This window comes from Crotalus tigris, unplaced genomic scaffold (assembly GCF_016545835.1).
Source record: "Crotalus tigris isolate CLP2741 ecotype Arizona unplaced genomic scaffold, ASM1654583v1 scf7180000024376.1991246, whole genome shotgun sequence".
In the NCBI taxonomy this organism is placed as follows: Eukaryota; Metazoa; Chordata; class Lepidosauria; order Squamata; family Viperidae; genus Crotalus; species Crotalus tigris.
The window spans coordinates 1,696,006-1,712,056 of NW_024100546.1; the positions used below are offsets into that span (position 1 = coordinate 1,696,006).

At 37.8% G+C, this 16,051-nt stretch overlaps 1 protein-coding gene across 5 annotated transcripts in view; it reads right to left on the reverse strand.

The window, feature by feature from the left end:
- The window catches only part of RBMS1 (RNA binding motif single stranded interacting protein 1), a 151,166-nt gene that overhangs the window by 46,231 nt on the left and 88,884 nt on the right, over nucleotides 1–16,051 (reverse strand). For all 5 annotated transcript variants that reach the window (XM_039328452.1, XM_039328451.1, XM_039328450.1 and 2 more), the window contains exon 3: nucleotides 1,498–1,556. In XM_039328452.1, coding sequence (XP_039184386.1) covers nucleotides 1,498–1,556 — 59 coding nt within the window. The remainder of the gene's footprint in view (nucleotides 1–1,497; nucleotides 1,557–16,051) is intronic.

The window sequence follows — 16,051 nt, forward strand, 5'->3', positions numbered from 1 at the left end:
AAAAACCACACAATATACCATGTGTAAACATTTAGAAAACTAGAATATGCTGTACAGAAAAATTCTGGAGGGGAAAAAAACAGCAAATATGTACAACACTTTTACTATGTAATCCTAAACATATCTACTCAAAAATAGGTTCTAATGAATTTAGATATGTTGGTACAGGACTATAGTTAATTTAAGCACCATCTTTTTACTTATATGTACATCTTTCAACAAATGCTTCTAACATTAATCATGAATCTAGAACAAAAAATACAATATGGAAAAATACAAGTTTTAGATGAATAGGTCTCTTGAGGTTAAAATCCACTTGCATACTATGGAAAAACTGATTGGGCTGAATTTTTCTTTGATTAGAAAGCATTCATCTGCTTTTGGAAAGTAGGACTAAAACTCAGTATGTGAGTGTTTCGTATTGTATTCTACTTACTACTCATTTTGTGAGGAAGTGATCTAATCATAATCACAGTAAATGCTGAAGGTCACCAGACCAAATTAATGTACTCAGTGTCTCAGAGAAAGAAGTTTATTATTTTTCCTACCTATAATTATGCCAGTGAAAATGAAACCCTTTCACCCTCTCTCCATTATATTCCAAACGAACAGAACACAAACACAATTAGGGGACTGGAACATGCAATTAAGAACTACTTAACACTCACCCATTCTAATTAATAAAGCCAATTTACACAATGTGTAATCTTTCTGGATACTTTGTACAGTCAAATGGTACTCATCTCAGCAGGCAAGGAAAATTCCTGTTCAAACTCCCCTTTCTTTTCGGAAACAGAGGCTCAATGCCACACAGTGGCACGCCTGTTAACTCTGTCTGGAGTCATCATCAGCATCCATGTGAGTTTTAGTATTTTTTAAAAAATATTTATCTAATGACCTTATAGCCCAATTTTTGCCGACTCTTGGCAGCTTTGTAAATAAAATCAAAACAACATATAAGAAGATAAAATAACCAGAGAATCGGTCATTACTTATTATCCAAGGAACAACATAATGCTATTAGTAGAAGTACACAGGTCTTTTTTTCCCCTAGAACGCCCAGAACGGAGTTCCGGCACCTTTTTTGGAGGAACCTTGTAGGGTAGGCAAGGAGGGTTGTATGACATGTGTGAGTTCCGGCACCTTTTTTTTTTTTTAAAGAAAAAAAGCACTGGAAGTACAACTTCATATTCAACCCCAATGCTTATTGGAATAATCAGATTCTGATGGCCACCCTAACATTCAGCAAGGTTGGAACTATATGGCTCTTGGGGAGAATGTCACTCCAGAGGAAGGGAACAAAAACTGAAAAGATTTGCCTTTGTGGATGCTGTTGGTGACATTACCTCAGAGATAAAATCCAAAGCGTACGTTGCAACTGTGCTAAGAAAAAATGCTTCAATGTAATGCAAAGCTACCATACATTAAAAAGGAAATAATAATAATTATAAGTGATTTTAAAATCAAAATTGAAAAAGGAATTGAGAATGAACATACCTTTGCATTTGTTTGTTGTTTTATCCAAAATAGCTTTCGTAGATACAATTTTCCCATACCTAAAATTTTAAAAACAAACCAGAAGTTACCTTACAAAATCTAAGTGATCAAATGAAGCTGCAATACTCTCATGTAAATTTACACTTGTAAAAAAAAAAATATGTTTATTCAACTTTTAACCTACAACAAAAGACAGCATTGATTCTGTTACTAGCTCTCCCAACTAGAGTAAAGATTAAAGCTTTGTGCTAAATGTCTACAGAAAAATCAGTTTTATTACACAGATCGTGCAGAGTTGGTCTACTCAGCAAACTTTTCATTAATAGAAAATTGATAAATCCTTGTTACAACTCCCCGATATTACTTAATTCTGTATCAGTATTTAATTAGTCAAACAAGTCAACTTAGTTAATACAATTCAAGTCACCACTAATGGCAGCAGTATCTGTCCATAACATCCCATTCTAGAAAGGTCAGACCAGCTAAGTAAGAAGCAAAACAGACTCCCAGGAACAGAAGATCATAACATCTATGATCTTTCCGTAATACAGGAAACAACTCAAATTCTTGGAAATCAGAGACACGTTATAGGTGAAACTGCTTTGGGCCTAAAATGATTTTGTCCTTAAATTCGATGCGTGGCATGCAAAAGACTTCTCAGATTTTTCATGTATGATATTGCTTTGTGCTTCAAAGAACGGCTACTCTGATCTGTTTTCTATTTACTAAAGAATTTGGATGTCTCACTAAAATGGGAAAACTTTTGATAAGAAAGGGGCTATTGCATTTCAAAAGATGAAGGATGAAGAAATATTTAATTACTGTCTGTCATATAAAGCACCTTCAATTAAAAGCTGTTTTAATCTGAAATAAACAGAAAAAAATATAGGCAGAATACAGTAATCAAACAGATAAAATGGCTTTATTTATTTGATATAATTCTCATCTTTCCTCCAGTGGCGTGCCTAGAGCTCCCTCCTTGACTTTTTTCAACTGCACTGCCATGCCCTACCAAATCCCAACGTGAATCCAAAGTAATTTCAACATGTGTTTTAAATATAGCAAAGTTGTTGCATATTTCATCCTAGAAGAATTTCCCAAATAACAGGAACTATTTTCAAGTGTGGCACAACTAGGCAGTCTCTAATGATTACTGTGGTGCTGACCAGATCTATTTTATATTAGAATAAATTGCATCTCAAGGCACACTCTGCTTGTGCTTGCAGATGCTGTTGTTTGCTGCAAGATTTGTTTTCATTAAGCTATGGAAGGAAAGCTGCATTTTAGTTTTTAGGGCATAGTAGAACTTACATTTCCTCTTTGTGCCCAAATAAGCACACTATGTGAACCCCAAATATAAACTCCTCTGTGTTATACTCTGTATATAGCAGCGTTCCCCAACCTTTCCTTCTTTGTAAACTGGCGGGTGTAGGAACAGGGGATGGTTCCACACAAGTAGCAGACAAGCGCAAGCATACACGCTTTCCCACTGCTTGTGCAAGTGGGGATGCGTGTTTGCCTGCCACAGTGGGCTGTGGCCCAGGGGTTGGGGACTCCTGGTATATAGGATTGAGCTGCCACAGTTAAAGTGCTGGTTATGACTTTTAAAGCCCTAAGCAGTTTAATTGCAAATTATCTGAAGGACAATTGGTATCTTCCTTCAGCCCTGCTGTTCACCCTGTTGACCCATGATTGTTGTGCTAGGTTTGCCACTAACCATATTGTGAAGTTCGCAGATGATACAACAGTAGTGGGCCTTATTCAGGATGACAAGGTGGAAGCTTACCACAAGGAAGTTGAGGGGTTGGTGAACTGGTGTAAGGAAAACAGCCTAGTTTTAAATACCAGAAAAACCAAAGAGATCAGTGTTGATTTCAGAAAAGGCAGGCACAGCCACACTTCTCTATGCATTAATGATTCACCTGTGGAGATGGTTACCAGCATCAAATTCTTGGGTGTGCCGCTAATGAGTAGGCTGACTTGGTCGCTCAAAAGTGAGAAACTGGTGAAGCGGGCACAGCAGTGCCTGCATTTTCTGCGTCCATGAGAAAAGCACATCTTCCTTCCCCTGTCCTGACCACTTTCTACAGGGGGACAATCGAGAGCATCCTGTCATACAGCATCACAGTTGGATTGGAGGCATCACTGCTTCAGACAGGAAGGCGGTGCAGAGAGTGGTGAGAATGGCCAAAGAGATCATTGGCAGTTCCCTCCCTCCCATCCAGGACATAGCACAGAAGCGCTGCTTGAGCAGGGTCCGTAAGATTATCTGGGACACTACACATCCTCTTCACGACCTGTTTTCCTTGTTACCTTCTGGGAGGAGGCTTCGTGGTATCTGCAGCAGAACATCCAGATTCAGCCATAGTTTCATTCCATACAGCATTAACCTTATGAACTCTCAAGCTTCCTCCTTCCGTTATATATTCAAGATGGACAGTATTTAATATTTATTTGCTACATATATGTAGGGATGTGGGTCTGTACATATGTTGTTCATAGTATGTTTAGGTGTGTCATGTATGTGTTTCACTTTGAGAGCAGGCAACTAAATTTCATTTTTGATGTGTGCCTTTGTGCCCATAGTAAAAAAATGACAATAAAGGTTATCTTATCTATCTTATCTTATTCCTCCATTCTCAGGGTTATCCCTGCCAATAAGCGATCCCTGACATTGCTGAGAGAGAGAATTTACTCCAGGCCTTATAAACTATCCAGATGTTTTTGAATTATCCAGATGTTCCAATCTCCTTTTATGTAAATAGATTTTTTATAATTATGGGGAGTATTCAAGTTACTATTAAGTAATTGTAATATGCTGTTACTTGTTCATTGTTTTTATAAATTATTTTTATTATAAATTATTATATTTTTATTATAAATTATGTTTTTTATAAATTATTTTTATTACATTTATTATTATAAATTTATTTTTATTATCTTGCCTAGTGATTCAAAGCAAAATTGAACAGCCCTCCCTCAACAGAGGGGAAGGGATACAACATCACCTATCTCCTGTTTACAACTCAGTCCCAAGAAGGATTGCATTCTCATTCAGGTGACTCTGACGATATAGATTAACTCCCAAGTGGCTTCAACCACTCTCAGAGCGCTAAGGACAGGCTGACTGCAAACAGTATAAATCCTTCTATTCCCCACGAGTTAGTTAGAACTCTAAGAAGCTTCTTGGATGAAAAGCAAAATATTTTCAAAGACAAAAACCCAAGAAAGTCCAGTTGCCTTTTGAAAAATGCTTCTTTGGGATAACCATGGCATGTTAATCGAGACTCTCCACAGACATTTATTCTAATCTGACTTTATCAAGTTTCATACAGCTGACAAATAAGCCACTGCTAAAAAAAAAAAAAAAGACAATTGATGCTATCTGCACTATCACAGCTTGTAGTAGTTCCAAGCAAACTCTTCACTGTTTTTTACCACACAGTCTACAATCCAGGCTCTGTGATGACTCATCCCCACATATGTACCTATCTTTCTCCACCTAGACTTTCTCTCATGTCTGGATTAAGTCAAAGAATTTTAAGAACTGAAATAATTCTTTATTGATATTAAACGGACACTATAAGAATCTCCTTTTTAGCACTCCTCTTTTTTTTGTCATGTTTATTTTAATCATGTAGTTTCTTCTCTCACTTTTTTAACCACTACTGTATTTTTCAAGATTTCTACAGCCTCCTGGGACTAGCTGAAGGAAATGAGAAGCAGAGCTGCTTGTTATCCACATAAGCCCAAACCCCTGGATGACCTTTCTGAGTGGTTTCATGAGAAGCCCGTAAAGCCTTGAGAAACCCCTGCAAAGCTTTTTCAATATATTATTTATTTTTTATTTATACACAGACACACACACACACACAGACACACACACATACACATCCTTCCAAGGTCAGTAAAATGAGGATCCAGATTGTTGGGGGCAATATGCTGACTCTGTAAACTGCTTAGAGAGGACTGTAAAGCACTGTGAAGCAGTATATAAGTCTAGTTGCTATTGCTACACACACACACACACACACACACACACACAATGTCACGTGACATGTTGCGACATATCGTGACTTTTTTTGCCATTGCCAGCAATGGGGTGGGCACGATTTCGCTATGATGCATCCTGCCCGCGGGCCGGCAGTTTGATATCCCTGGTCTATAGGAACTGCAGGTGGTCCTTGATTTATGATCACAATTGAGCCCAAAATTTCTGTTGCTAAGTGAGACTTTTGTTCAGTAAGTATTGCCCCATTTTACAACCTCTCGTCACAATGGTTAAGTGAATCGCAGCAGTTATTAAGTTAGTAACAGGTTGTTAAGTGAATATGGCTTCCCCATTGACTTTCCACATCAGGAGGTCACAAAAAGTGATCACGTGACCCTGGGTCAGGGTCATAAATATGAGTCAGTTGCCAAACATCTGAATTTTGATCATGTGACCATGGGAATGTTGCAACAATTGTGTGAAAAACGGTCATAAATCACTTTTTCTCATTGCCCTTGTAACTTTGAAGAGTCACTAAATGAACTGTTGTAAGTCAAGAACTACCTATATAACTCTGTGCTCATGAAGGCTGCTGAAAACTTTTCTTAAGGTAAAGATTAAACTGAAGAATCAATGGGGAGGACAACATAAAGAGTATTTCTCTCTCAAAACTTCCAAATAATTTGTGCACATCACCCAAACAGCACAAGCTAAAAATCTGTCCAAATGTCTGTCATAAGAATGATATTCAAGTTGGAATTAACTGGAACAATTTTATCTGCAAATATCATTTAAATCACCCCAGTAAGTCTTCGAAGGTGTATCTGGTTGCCTGATCCTAAATAGAACACTTTTTTTTGTCACTTGAACAAGCTCTGTTGGAAGACAGTGTGCACTGCAGGTTAGTGGAGATACTGGATTTTTAGCACTGTTAGAAAATCATACTATGTCTCCAAATGGATTTCTACCTTTGTCTAATGATGTTTTTTTATGCCTGCTCATCCAACAATCTTGGTAGCTTGCAGCGTGAGCCTACTGAAGAATGAGTTTGGATCTCCTCTTCTGACCGCTCGCTCGTGTTCTTGCAACCTGGTGGTTAGCCTCCTTCCTTTCTGTCCCACATAATCGAGGGGGGCAATCCACGCACGGGATCTGGTAGATTACACTGGAAGTATCTTCCACCTCCAAGGGATCTTTACAATGCATAATTTGTCCTAGTATGGTAGCCTTTTCTTCCAATACAGCTTTTCTTCTAATGCCTTTCTAACTATATCCCGTGTCAGACCCAGATTTTAAAATTATCAGGTAATGTCACTTCTATTTCTAGAAAGGAAAAAACATAGTTCCGAGACATATTTGTGAGCGATGCTGACAGAATACTGAACAGAAACTCTGCAAGCAGGATCAAGAGAAAAGAGAAACTCTCTTCTTTCCCTTTGGTGCTCTGCCTAAAGCATTCCAGCTGGTTTTGCTTGCTCCTGCTAATTCTCACAGAACTTCATTACTCATTGGAAGCCGTGCAAGTAGTCCTCGACTTATGACAAGTCACTTAGTTACCAAAATTATAACAGACCTCCAAAAGGTATATACGGCCCAGTTCTGGAATTCTGATGGGTGCCCACCCCCAGTCACGTGACTGTACTTCAGGCACTTGGCAGTCAGCCCACATCTAACACTGTTGGCAATGACCTGTGATTAGGTGACAGTGATTTACGACATTTTTGCCTAAAACTGGCCTGGTTTTTGACAAAAACGCCTCAAAGCGATCAATGGGCTTGCTTAACAACTGTGGATTCACTGAAGGATCATGGTGATTCATTTAATGGCCATCACAAAAAAGTCATAAACTCAGATTGGTCACATGATGACCCGTTACACAACCATCATAACTTACATCCTTATGGTCATAAGTCAAGGACTACCTATATCAGTGGTAGCGAACCTATGGCACGCATGCCAGAGATGGCACTCAGAGCCCTATCTATGGGCACGTGTGCCGTCTCCCCAGCCCCGCCTCCCCCCGTGGCCTCACCAGGAGCCCCCCAGAGTCACCCCTGAGCGCGGCCTGCACGGAGCAGCGCAGCCAAGGACATGGCAGCCGGGCAGCGGGGACAAGACTCCCCCCCGCACTGTCGCATGCAGTTGATGCTGCGGGCGCAGGCAGAGGGTGTGATTGCCATGGCACTGCTGGGCCACCTGGGCGATCTGCGGCGGGCCATGGAGATGGTGAGTGGGCTGTGGGCTGTGGGGGGGCCTTTGCGGGGTCAGTTTTGGGGCATTTGGTCTCTAAAAGATTCACCATCATTGACCTATATTCATTAATGACCTATATTCATTATGCGGTTTGAGGATTAGTACCAATATCACAGGACAGTGAATGAGACAAAGCAGTGGACCAATGTAAAGGGAATCCGCACTTAAGCATCTTAAAGACTTTCAATTCTTCCTTCGAAAAAACTTTAATTCCACATGTATTTATTTAATAAAATATGAATTCCACAGAAATATTTAATGAAGTATGAATTTCTTTGTGAAGATAATTTAAAAGGAGATGTGGGTCTATTCAATCCAATCTGGATACACTGCATTTATTATTAGAAGAATCAACTGAACAAATTCACATCACCATTGATAGCCTAACTACCATCTTGTTCTGATAAGTTCAGAGCTTGGTTCAAAATACACAGTTAAAAACCATGTACATCAGTTATTGATGTTGTATTCACCCAGTAATTATAGAAATAATTTTTACTAACCATTTTTTTAAATTTAGCAGGTGAACAAAGAGGTAGAATGGCATAAAGCAAAATTATAAAAATCCAGGTGGTTACTGAAAATAAGATTTTTTAAATATTCTTTTTAGTTGCAGGAAACTGCATCGTTTAAACTTGAGTATCCAGCAGAATGTACATGCCCCTAGGGCTAGAACAGGGGTAGGCAATATTGGCTCTTTTATGACTCATGGACTTCAACTCCCAGAATTCCTGAGCCAGTCCACAAGTCATAAAAGAGCCAAGGTTGCCTACCCCTGGCCTAGAAGGATGTCATCTGTCCACACAGACATGCAACTAGCTATTGAGAAATTAAATACTTTTGCAACATCTGCCTGCCTCCCTTTTGGCCTAATTTCAAAGTATGGTTTTACCGTGATTTATATGTACTTATCTCCAACTAAGAATAAAAAAAACAATTGATACAATAATAGTTTACAATTAATTATAACATCATAATACAAAATAAGGAATCTCTAAATTAAAACATCCATGACAAAGGATATTTGCAAATGCTGTACTGTCTGATTCTAATCTGTTATGTCAGTTCTTGTATATTTATTATTTACAAATATATTTTTTCTCCCCCAAATTATAAATCACTGACAATTCCTCAAGGCGTATTACAGTTGTATTCTTTTTACGGTTTGTATTAATTACAATGATTTTGACAAAGCATATTTCCTTATTCTCATCCACAGTTTGGATTTGTTCATTGTACTACACATGCAGCGTACATTGCACTGCATCTCTTTTTTTTAAAGATGGTTTTGTAAATCTGCAGGAAGATACTCAGATTAGGTTAGAGTGCATTCATGAATATTCCTATCACTATGTTTATGCACTGCATGGAGGCATATCCAATGTGAATTAGGGGAATAAAATTTGAAACACTTTCCTTTAAATACAGTGACTACACGGATTATTCGCTGAGAAGGCAAGTCTACATTGTCAGTTACGAGTGTTAATTTTAGGCATGGTCTCCTTCAAGACAAAAGTGGCTTCTGGAGATACTAGGGACACTCCCATGTCAATCTCTTGGCAATCATAAAGCAGCTTGATATTGCCTTCTTCTGGCATGGATTTTCATCTTCTTGGTCTAGCCAAGTGTTTCTCAACCTTAGTAACTTTAAGGTGTGTGGACTTCAATTCCCAGAATTCTGGCTGGGGAAATCTGGGAGTTTCCCACGCTGGTTGGGGAAATCTGGAAGTTGAAGACCACGTGTCTTAACATTGCTAAGGTTGAGAAACACTGGGCTAGCCCAGGGGTAGGCAACCTTGGCTCTTTTATGATTCATGGACTTCAACTCCCAGAATTCCTGAGCCAGCCATGCTGAGGGGAAAGGAAGAGTTTCCAAACTGAGCCATGCTGGCTCAGGAATTCTGGGAGTTGAAGTCCACAAGTCATAAAAGAGCCAAGGTTGCCTACCCCTGGGCTAGCCAATAGTTTTGTCTCAATATTCCTTGATGATTTACTACCCAGGCCAATTTGCTTAGTTTATGAGCCCAGGCCAGGAAATTGTTACAGAGTTCCAATATGCTTAACACTTAAAAGAGGACAAATAATATAGACACTCATCTTTTTCACAAAGAATAAATTCCCAAGTAAGTGTAGCTCATTCTGCATGCAGAACCTCTGCTATTTTCAAGTTCACAGCCTTTTAAGTAACATCACTTAAACTATTTTACTGAAAGTAGATCCTTTAATAACCACAGTGTTTCAGAATGTGTTCATCCTACTCAAGAAATACAAGTCAAACTAGTTTTTCTTGATTTAAATGTGAATGGGAAATCTATGGATAAGATTCATATCTCTGCTCTGTTCTTTTCATCATAAAGATGCTAAGAAGAAATAAAGCCATTTTTGGATCTTAGATCAAAATGGAAGAGCAGTAAGGTAGTTTAGTCAGGTGTACTACAACGGCTTGTTTTATTATTTTCATCCCACCCTTCTTTCTAAGAACTTTGGTGGATAAAAAGCAATTTATAGTAGCCTTCACAATATTACAAGACAAAACTGAACCATAGTATTTCCTTCAAAGACTTCCAGCAGACAGCTCAAATGTATACATCAAACCCACATACATCCACTGTTTTACCACATACTCTGGTTAGATTATCTTATCTATTCTCCTTTGTTTCGACCAGCCAGATATTTAAATAAATGTCCACTCCTAAATTTAGGAGCGCACTAACCCTAGCATGTTTTAGAACACTTCCAACAGCTGTCATTGAAAGAAAATTCAGATAAATCCCTTATTAAAATTCTGTCCTTGTGATGAAGCACAGCTGAAAATAAGACCCATTGCACTGCCATTTCCTACGAATGTGTGGCTACATTTTATGTCAATTTTATTACATCTCCAGGTCAAATATATGTAGAACCTATCATCTGAGAACTCAATATTTGCTTGAAGATTGCATTTATTTCACAATTCTATAAACAGGTCGTCCAGAGCAAGACAGAATTCCAAAGGATGCAGAATATGTAGGATACAATCAAGACAGCCCTTCTTGTGCTACTTTAAATGTTTTGAGAAATTTAGAGCTTGTTTTAAACTTCAAGAGAGCCAACTTCAAGAACACTGAGGATTGGGGATAGGTAGTAGAATAGAAAACCAAGGATCTTAAAATCCCAAACACAAGGCCAAAGATGACTGAAATAACTGGAAAGATATATCAAGAAATCCAAGCAGTACAACTGATTAATATGGCATCCTGATATATGTTTTTTTAAACAATCCTATAAAACAGCACCACCCCATACACACCTTTTTGGCACCAGAGACTGGTTTCATGGAAGATAATTTTTCCACGGACCAGAGGGGAGGAGGAGGGGGGCATAATCTAGATCATACAGATGTGTAGTTTACAATAGGATTTGCTCGCCCACTTCCAGCTGTGTGGCCCAGTTCCTAAAAGGCCATGGACCAGTACCAGTTTACGGCCTGGGGGGTTGTGGACCTCTGCTGTAAAACATGCCAGATTCTCAGGCTTTCCCTTTTTGGAGGCAACTATATCCTCAACAGTTTTTGAGGACTAAGACAGAGGTACCATAGCATATGGGATTCTCCCAGATGATATCCAAAAGTTTCCAAATTGCAGAATTAAAAAAAATTGTCCAAATTCCATGAGGTCACCACATATCACAAAAGTCTGTTATCTGAAATCTTGTGAAATCTGTTTATCTTCTAAGAGATTATATGTTTGTGTGTGTGTGTGTGTAATAGGGAATGTATTTTAAAATGTTAAGTAGCCTCTTTGATTTCCCCTAAATTTGGACAATTCAGGCAAAACATGTATTTAAAATAATCAATGCTGAGTAAAAAAATCCCTGTGAAAGTAATAATTTAAGAGATCCTTAAGAATGCCAAGTGTAATACCACAGGTAACTGCAGTTCAGTGGCATTTTAACTTTTGACCACATGTCTAGAGGCTATTCACTTACATTTTAATGCTGAAACTGCCTGGAATAGTCCAGCTAATTGCAACTGCACAGAACAGTCTAGCATTTATATTGTTTCTGGAAAACCCTGAGTTTTAAGCAACTGAAGTGAAAAACACTTTTGAGTAATTTTAACTCACTTTCTTCTAAATATGCTTCTGTATGCAGCATTATCTATGCATCTTTCTTTGAATATGTCTGCAAGAGCTTATCTTTAAAATGTGAAAGTTAGCATAATCTATGTTGCCTATTATTGGTATTCTTGGATTCTTCATGTTCAAATAAGGCAAGATTCAGCACAAGCTGAAAACTCTTGTATTTTCTGAAACTTCCTAATCCAATGGCAATTATCTGAGCTGAGGTAACTTTTATGCGGATTTGTATTTGTTTTATTTCTGCTGACTATGGATTTGCTACTTTTTAAAAATTTTGTTCTTGGCTTGAAATTCAATGAACTGTCAATATGACCTTGCGGCCATCAGTTTTGGCAAAGTGCACATGTTCTTCTTGGCTATGTTCCCTATAAAAGGAACTTAACAAACCAAGTTTCACCACATGAAAAAAGCAAATGGACACTGTCAAACTACGGTGAATCATTGAATATGTGTGTCTCTCTCTAGATATACAAACAAACACACACACACACATACACACACACACACACATCTAGATGTTTATTCAGGCTTTTTCCTCAGAAGACTAAGAAAGGGAATTTGAAGCAATTTGCTAAAATTTCCTTAACTCTTCTGCGTTTTCATGCATTTTTCTTTTCTCATAATATTGTCATATTATTAAATATTTTTATCCCACTTGCCATATAATCATCTACTGTCAATTTTGTTCTATTTATACCACAAGCATGATAACATTTCAAATGTATTAAAAGTAAACTTTTAAAATAAAAAGACGTTTTCTTTTCTTATTTTTTATTTATTTAGAGCCGAGGTGGCGCAGCAGTTAAGAGTGCAGTACTGCAGGCCACTTTAGCTGACTGTGTTCAGCAGGTCAGCGGTTCAAATCTCACCGGCTCAAGGTTGACTCAGCCTTCCATCCTTCCGAGGTAGGTAAAAAATGAGGACCCAGATTGTTGGGGGCAATGTAAATATATATATACATTGCTTACTGGTGTACACCGCTTAGAGAGTGCTTGCACTTAAAGCAGTATATAAGTCTCATAAATAAATAAATAAATAAATAAAACAAAGTAATGCAAACCAAAGTAAGTGTTTTTAAGTATTTTGTTTTAAATATATTTCTGCAGTTTAAAATTTTCTGTAATATGCCCAAGGACCTTTAAATAGTTAGATGAATGCTTTCTGTTTTCTTCCTGATGTATTCCTAATATTTTGTTTATTGGAGGATTTTTCCTTAATTAAGTAAAATGACTGATTTGATGCCTAGTCAGTATTTTAAAAGGGGAACCCTGGTGATATTTTTTCTTTATCCCAGCAGCACATAGGTAATTTGTACATGTGCAGAGTTATTTGGCGCATAAAATAATTCTGTATAAAGAGTTAGGTACAGTAACAAACATTTTTTTGAAAACATATCTGTCATCTGATACACTTTTTAAAGATTTCCATCTGATTAAATAACATAATATTCCTCCTTAGCAGTTAGCACTGCAATCACACTTTCATTGTTCTGGTCATGTCTGCACAATAGATGTAGTATGCCAGCCTAGATGACTCTGGAAAAGCAAAGTTCACCTGGCTAGAAAGTTACTAAGAGTGTCACCAAAAGACTTGGATTAGTCAGAGATGGAGCACATGATTACTCTCGAATGTCACAAAATTTGCAGCATCTGCTCAGAACAGAGAACATCGCAAGACTTATTAACCAGGGGCTAATAAGGGTGAGAGCCAATAATTTGCACCAGAGCACATTAATAAATGGTCAAGTTAGCATCCAAGCAGCCAGAGAGATTTGAGCTGATTTATTTTTATTAGAAAGTAGGAATCAGGGATTCATATTGCATTACAATTATTCCACAAACTACATTTAAGATTAGCATCTGAAGGCCTGTTTTTTAGTACTTCAGTAAAAGCTATGAAATTGGCAATTTTTTTTAAAAGCCTTTTCCTTGGCTAGACCCATATCTGTAAAATATCCTCCTTACTAAAATGAGAATTTTCCCGCTTTCTATCGACTTCTAAATTTTTAAGGAAGCATTTGTTCCAATAAACATTCTCTTACTGTCAGTATATTGCTACTGTGTTTACCTGTCTTGTTTTTCTAATGATATGTGAGGTAAATAGTGTATTTAAAAATTTAACTGTATTTGTAAATCATCTTTGTTAGGGATCTTACTTTACAAACACTGAAAAATGCCTTATTTTGGCATCCTTCTTTATAAGGGCTTCAATCAGCTTAAGCTCCTCTACTATTGTGATGCTAAATAGATGTCAAGAAGAAACAAGTTGCCTTCTTGATGATAAATATTAGAGCTCCAGAGCAATACAGTTTCAATGCAGAAACAGTAATATGGAGAGTGTATATATCTCCTTACATCAAAAGGAACCTTTCAGTTTAGGGGATGCCAATCACCTTTCCCCATTCCAATTAGGCCCCCTTCCCAGTCAAATAAAAACCATTTCCAGGTTCAAGAAATTCAACTCTACCATATCTGGATTGCAAAAGTCTTCTTGCCTCTGGGAGGGCAGTAAACAGAGTTTTCTGTTTCCTGCTATTTAATACTGAAATTTTTGTAGCCCCAAATATGCTAGCCTTATTCAAGTCTTTCCCTCCTCCTCCTACATCTCTTTTACAAAAGTAAATTTCTTGAAGAATCTTGCAATTAATGAATTATTGTAAATAAATGACAGAATGTACATGAAGTGCATAACCCAGGAGATAAGATATAAAAAAAGGAACAGAATTTTGAAAGCATGATGTTTCTGTACAAAAAGGGTCAAGAGGAAATAAATTAAGAAGGAATATCATATAAATCCTCCTCCTTCAGTCTAAAGACACTAGCTCTCTAATAAGACATGTGACGGCTAGCTAGGCCTAGTATCAGAAAATCATTCAGATGTGAAGCAATACACCAACATTTAGGTCAGACTGCAGCTTTTCCTGCCTGCTCCAAAGATCGGAAATCCTGAGTGGGGAGAAACAGGGAGGTAATTAGGCAAGGTCAGCAACTCTCAGCAAAAATACCGTAATTCTGTAGGTTTATCTTTTATTAAAAAAAATTTTTTTTTGAAGATAACCTTTTTTCCCTCTTACCATTTTATAACACTACTGGGTTGCCCAAAAACGGAGCCCCGTGTTTATTAAAGAGATAAAGAGCAACCTATCAGGACAAGGCAAAATAGATTTTAATCCCTCTTTTGGCAAGAGCACACTCTATGCTTGAACAACAAAAAGCTTCAGGTAAATGAAGAAATTTGCCTTACACCAAATCAGACCATTAAATCATCCTGCTACTATTGTTTACTTTGAACAACAGAGAAGATTTCCAGAGAGACCAGGGTTGGTAGATGCTGCAGTTGCAAAATACGTGCTGTGAGTGACACTGAGCTTTGTCCCGCTCACATTTTCTTTTGAAGTTTAAATAGAAATGGCCTCGGAATTTCTAGGTACAAAAACATCTCCCGTCATATATTTTCTATCCCTGCCAAGTTCTGATTCTCCTAGTACAAGGAAAGGGACATTCCTGTCAGTCACCTCCCTCCAATAAACCCTACTTACTGGAAGCAATGGCCAGCTTGCCCAGGAATTATGGATATTATGGTTCAACTCATCCAAAGATCACTAAGGGGATATGACTGCCTTAGAACATAGAGAATCATTTATTCATTGCATTTCTCTATTGCAGAAACAGTACATCTCTCTTGAGTTACAAATCAACTCAGATCCTCTTCTCCTAAATAAAGCCTTCTGAAAGCCATTCAAGGCCCTTTATTCGGTACAGCTTTTAAAATCACCACCTTGAATGTACCTGGAAACCTACAAGTATCCACAAATTAGCATTATACTGAAAACTGCGCCCATGAGTGTCTATGGCTGCTGCATTTTGTAACTAATTGCAATTTCAGGTAGTCTTGTGCACATTGGAACTATCCAACCTGGAGGAAATGTTATTTATTCATTAGATTTTTACCCCACTTTTATTACTTTGTAAGCAATTCAAAACAGCGAACATACATAATAGTCCTGCCTGTTCCTATTCTCCTTGCAACAACAACCCTTTGAGGTGGGTTAGGTTGAGATAGAATGACTGGCCCAAGATTACCCAGCCAGTTTTCATGCCGAAGATGGGTCAAGAACTCACAGTTTCTTGGTTTCCTGATCAGCATCTTAATCACTACAGTAAATTGGCTCATCAACATCAAACAAATGAGG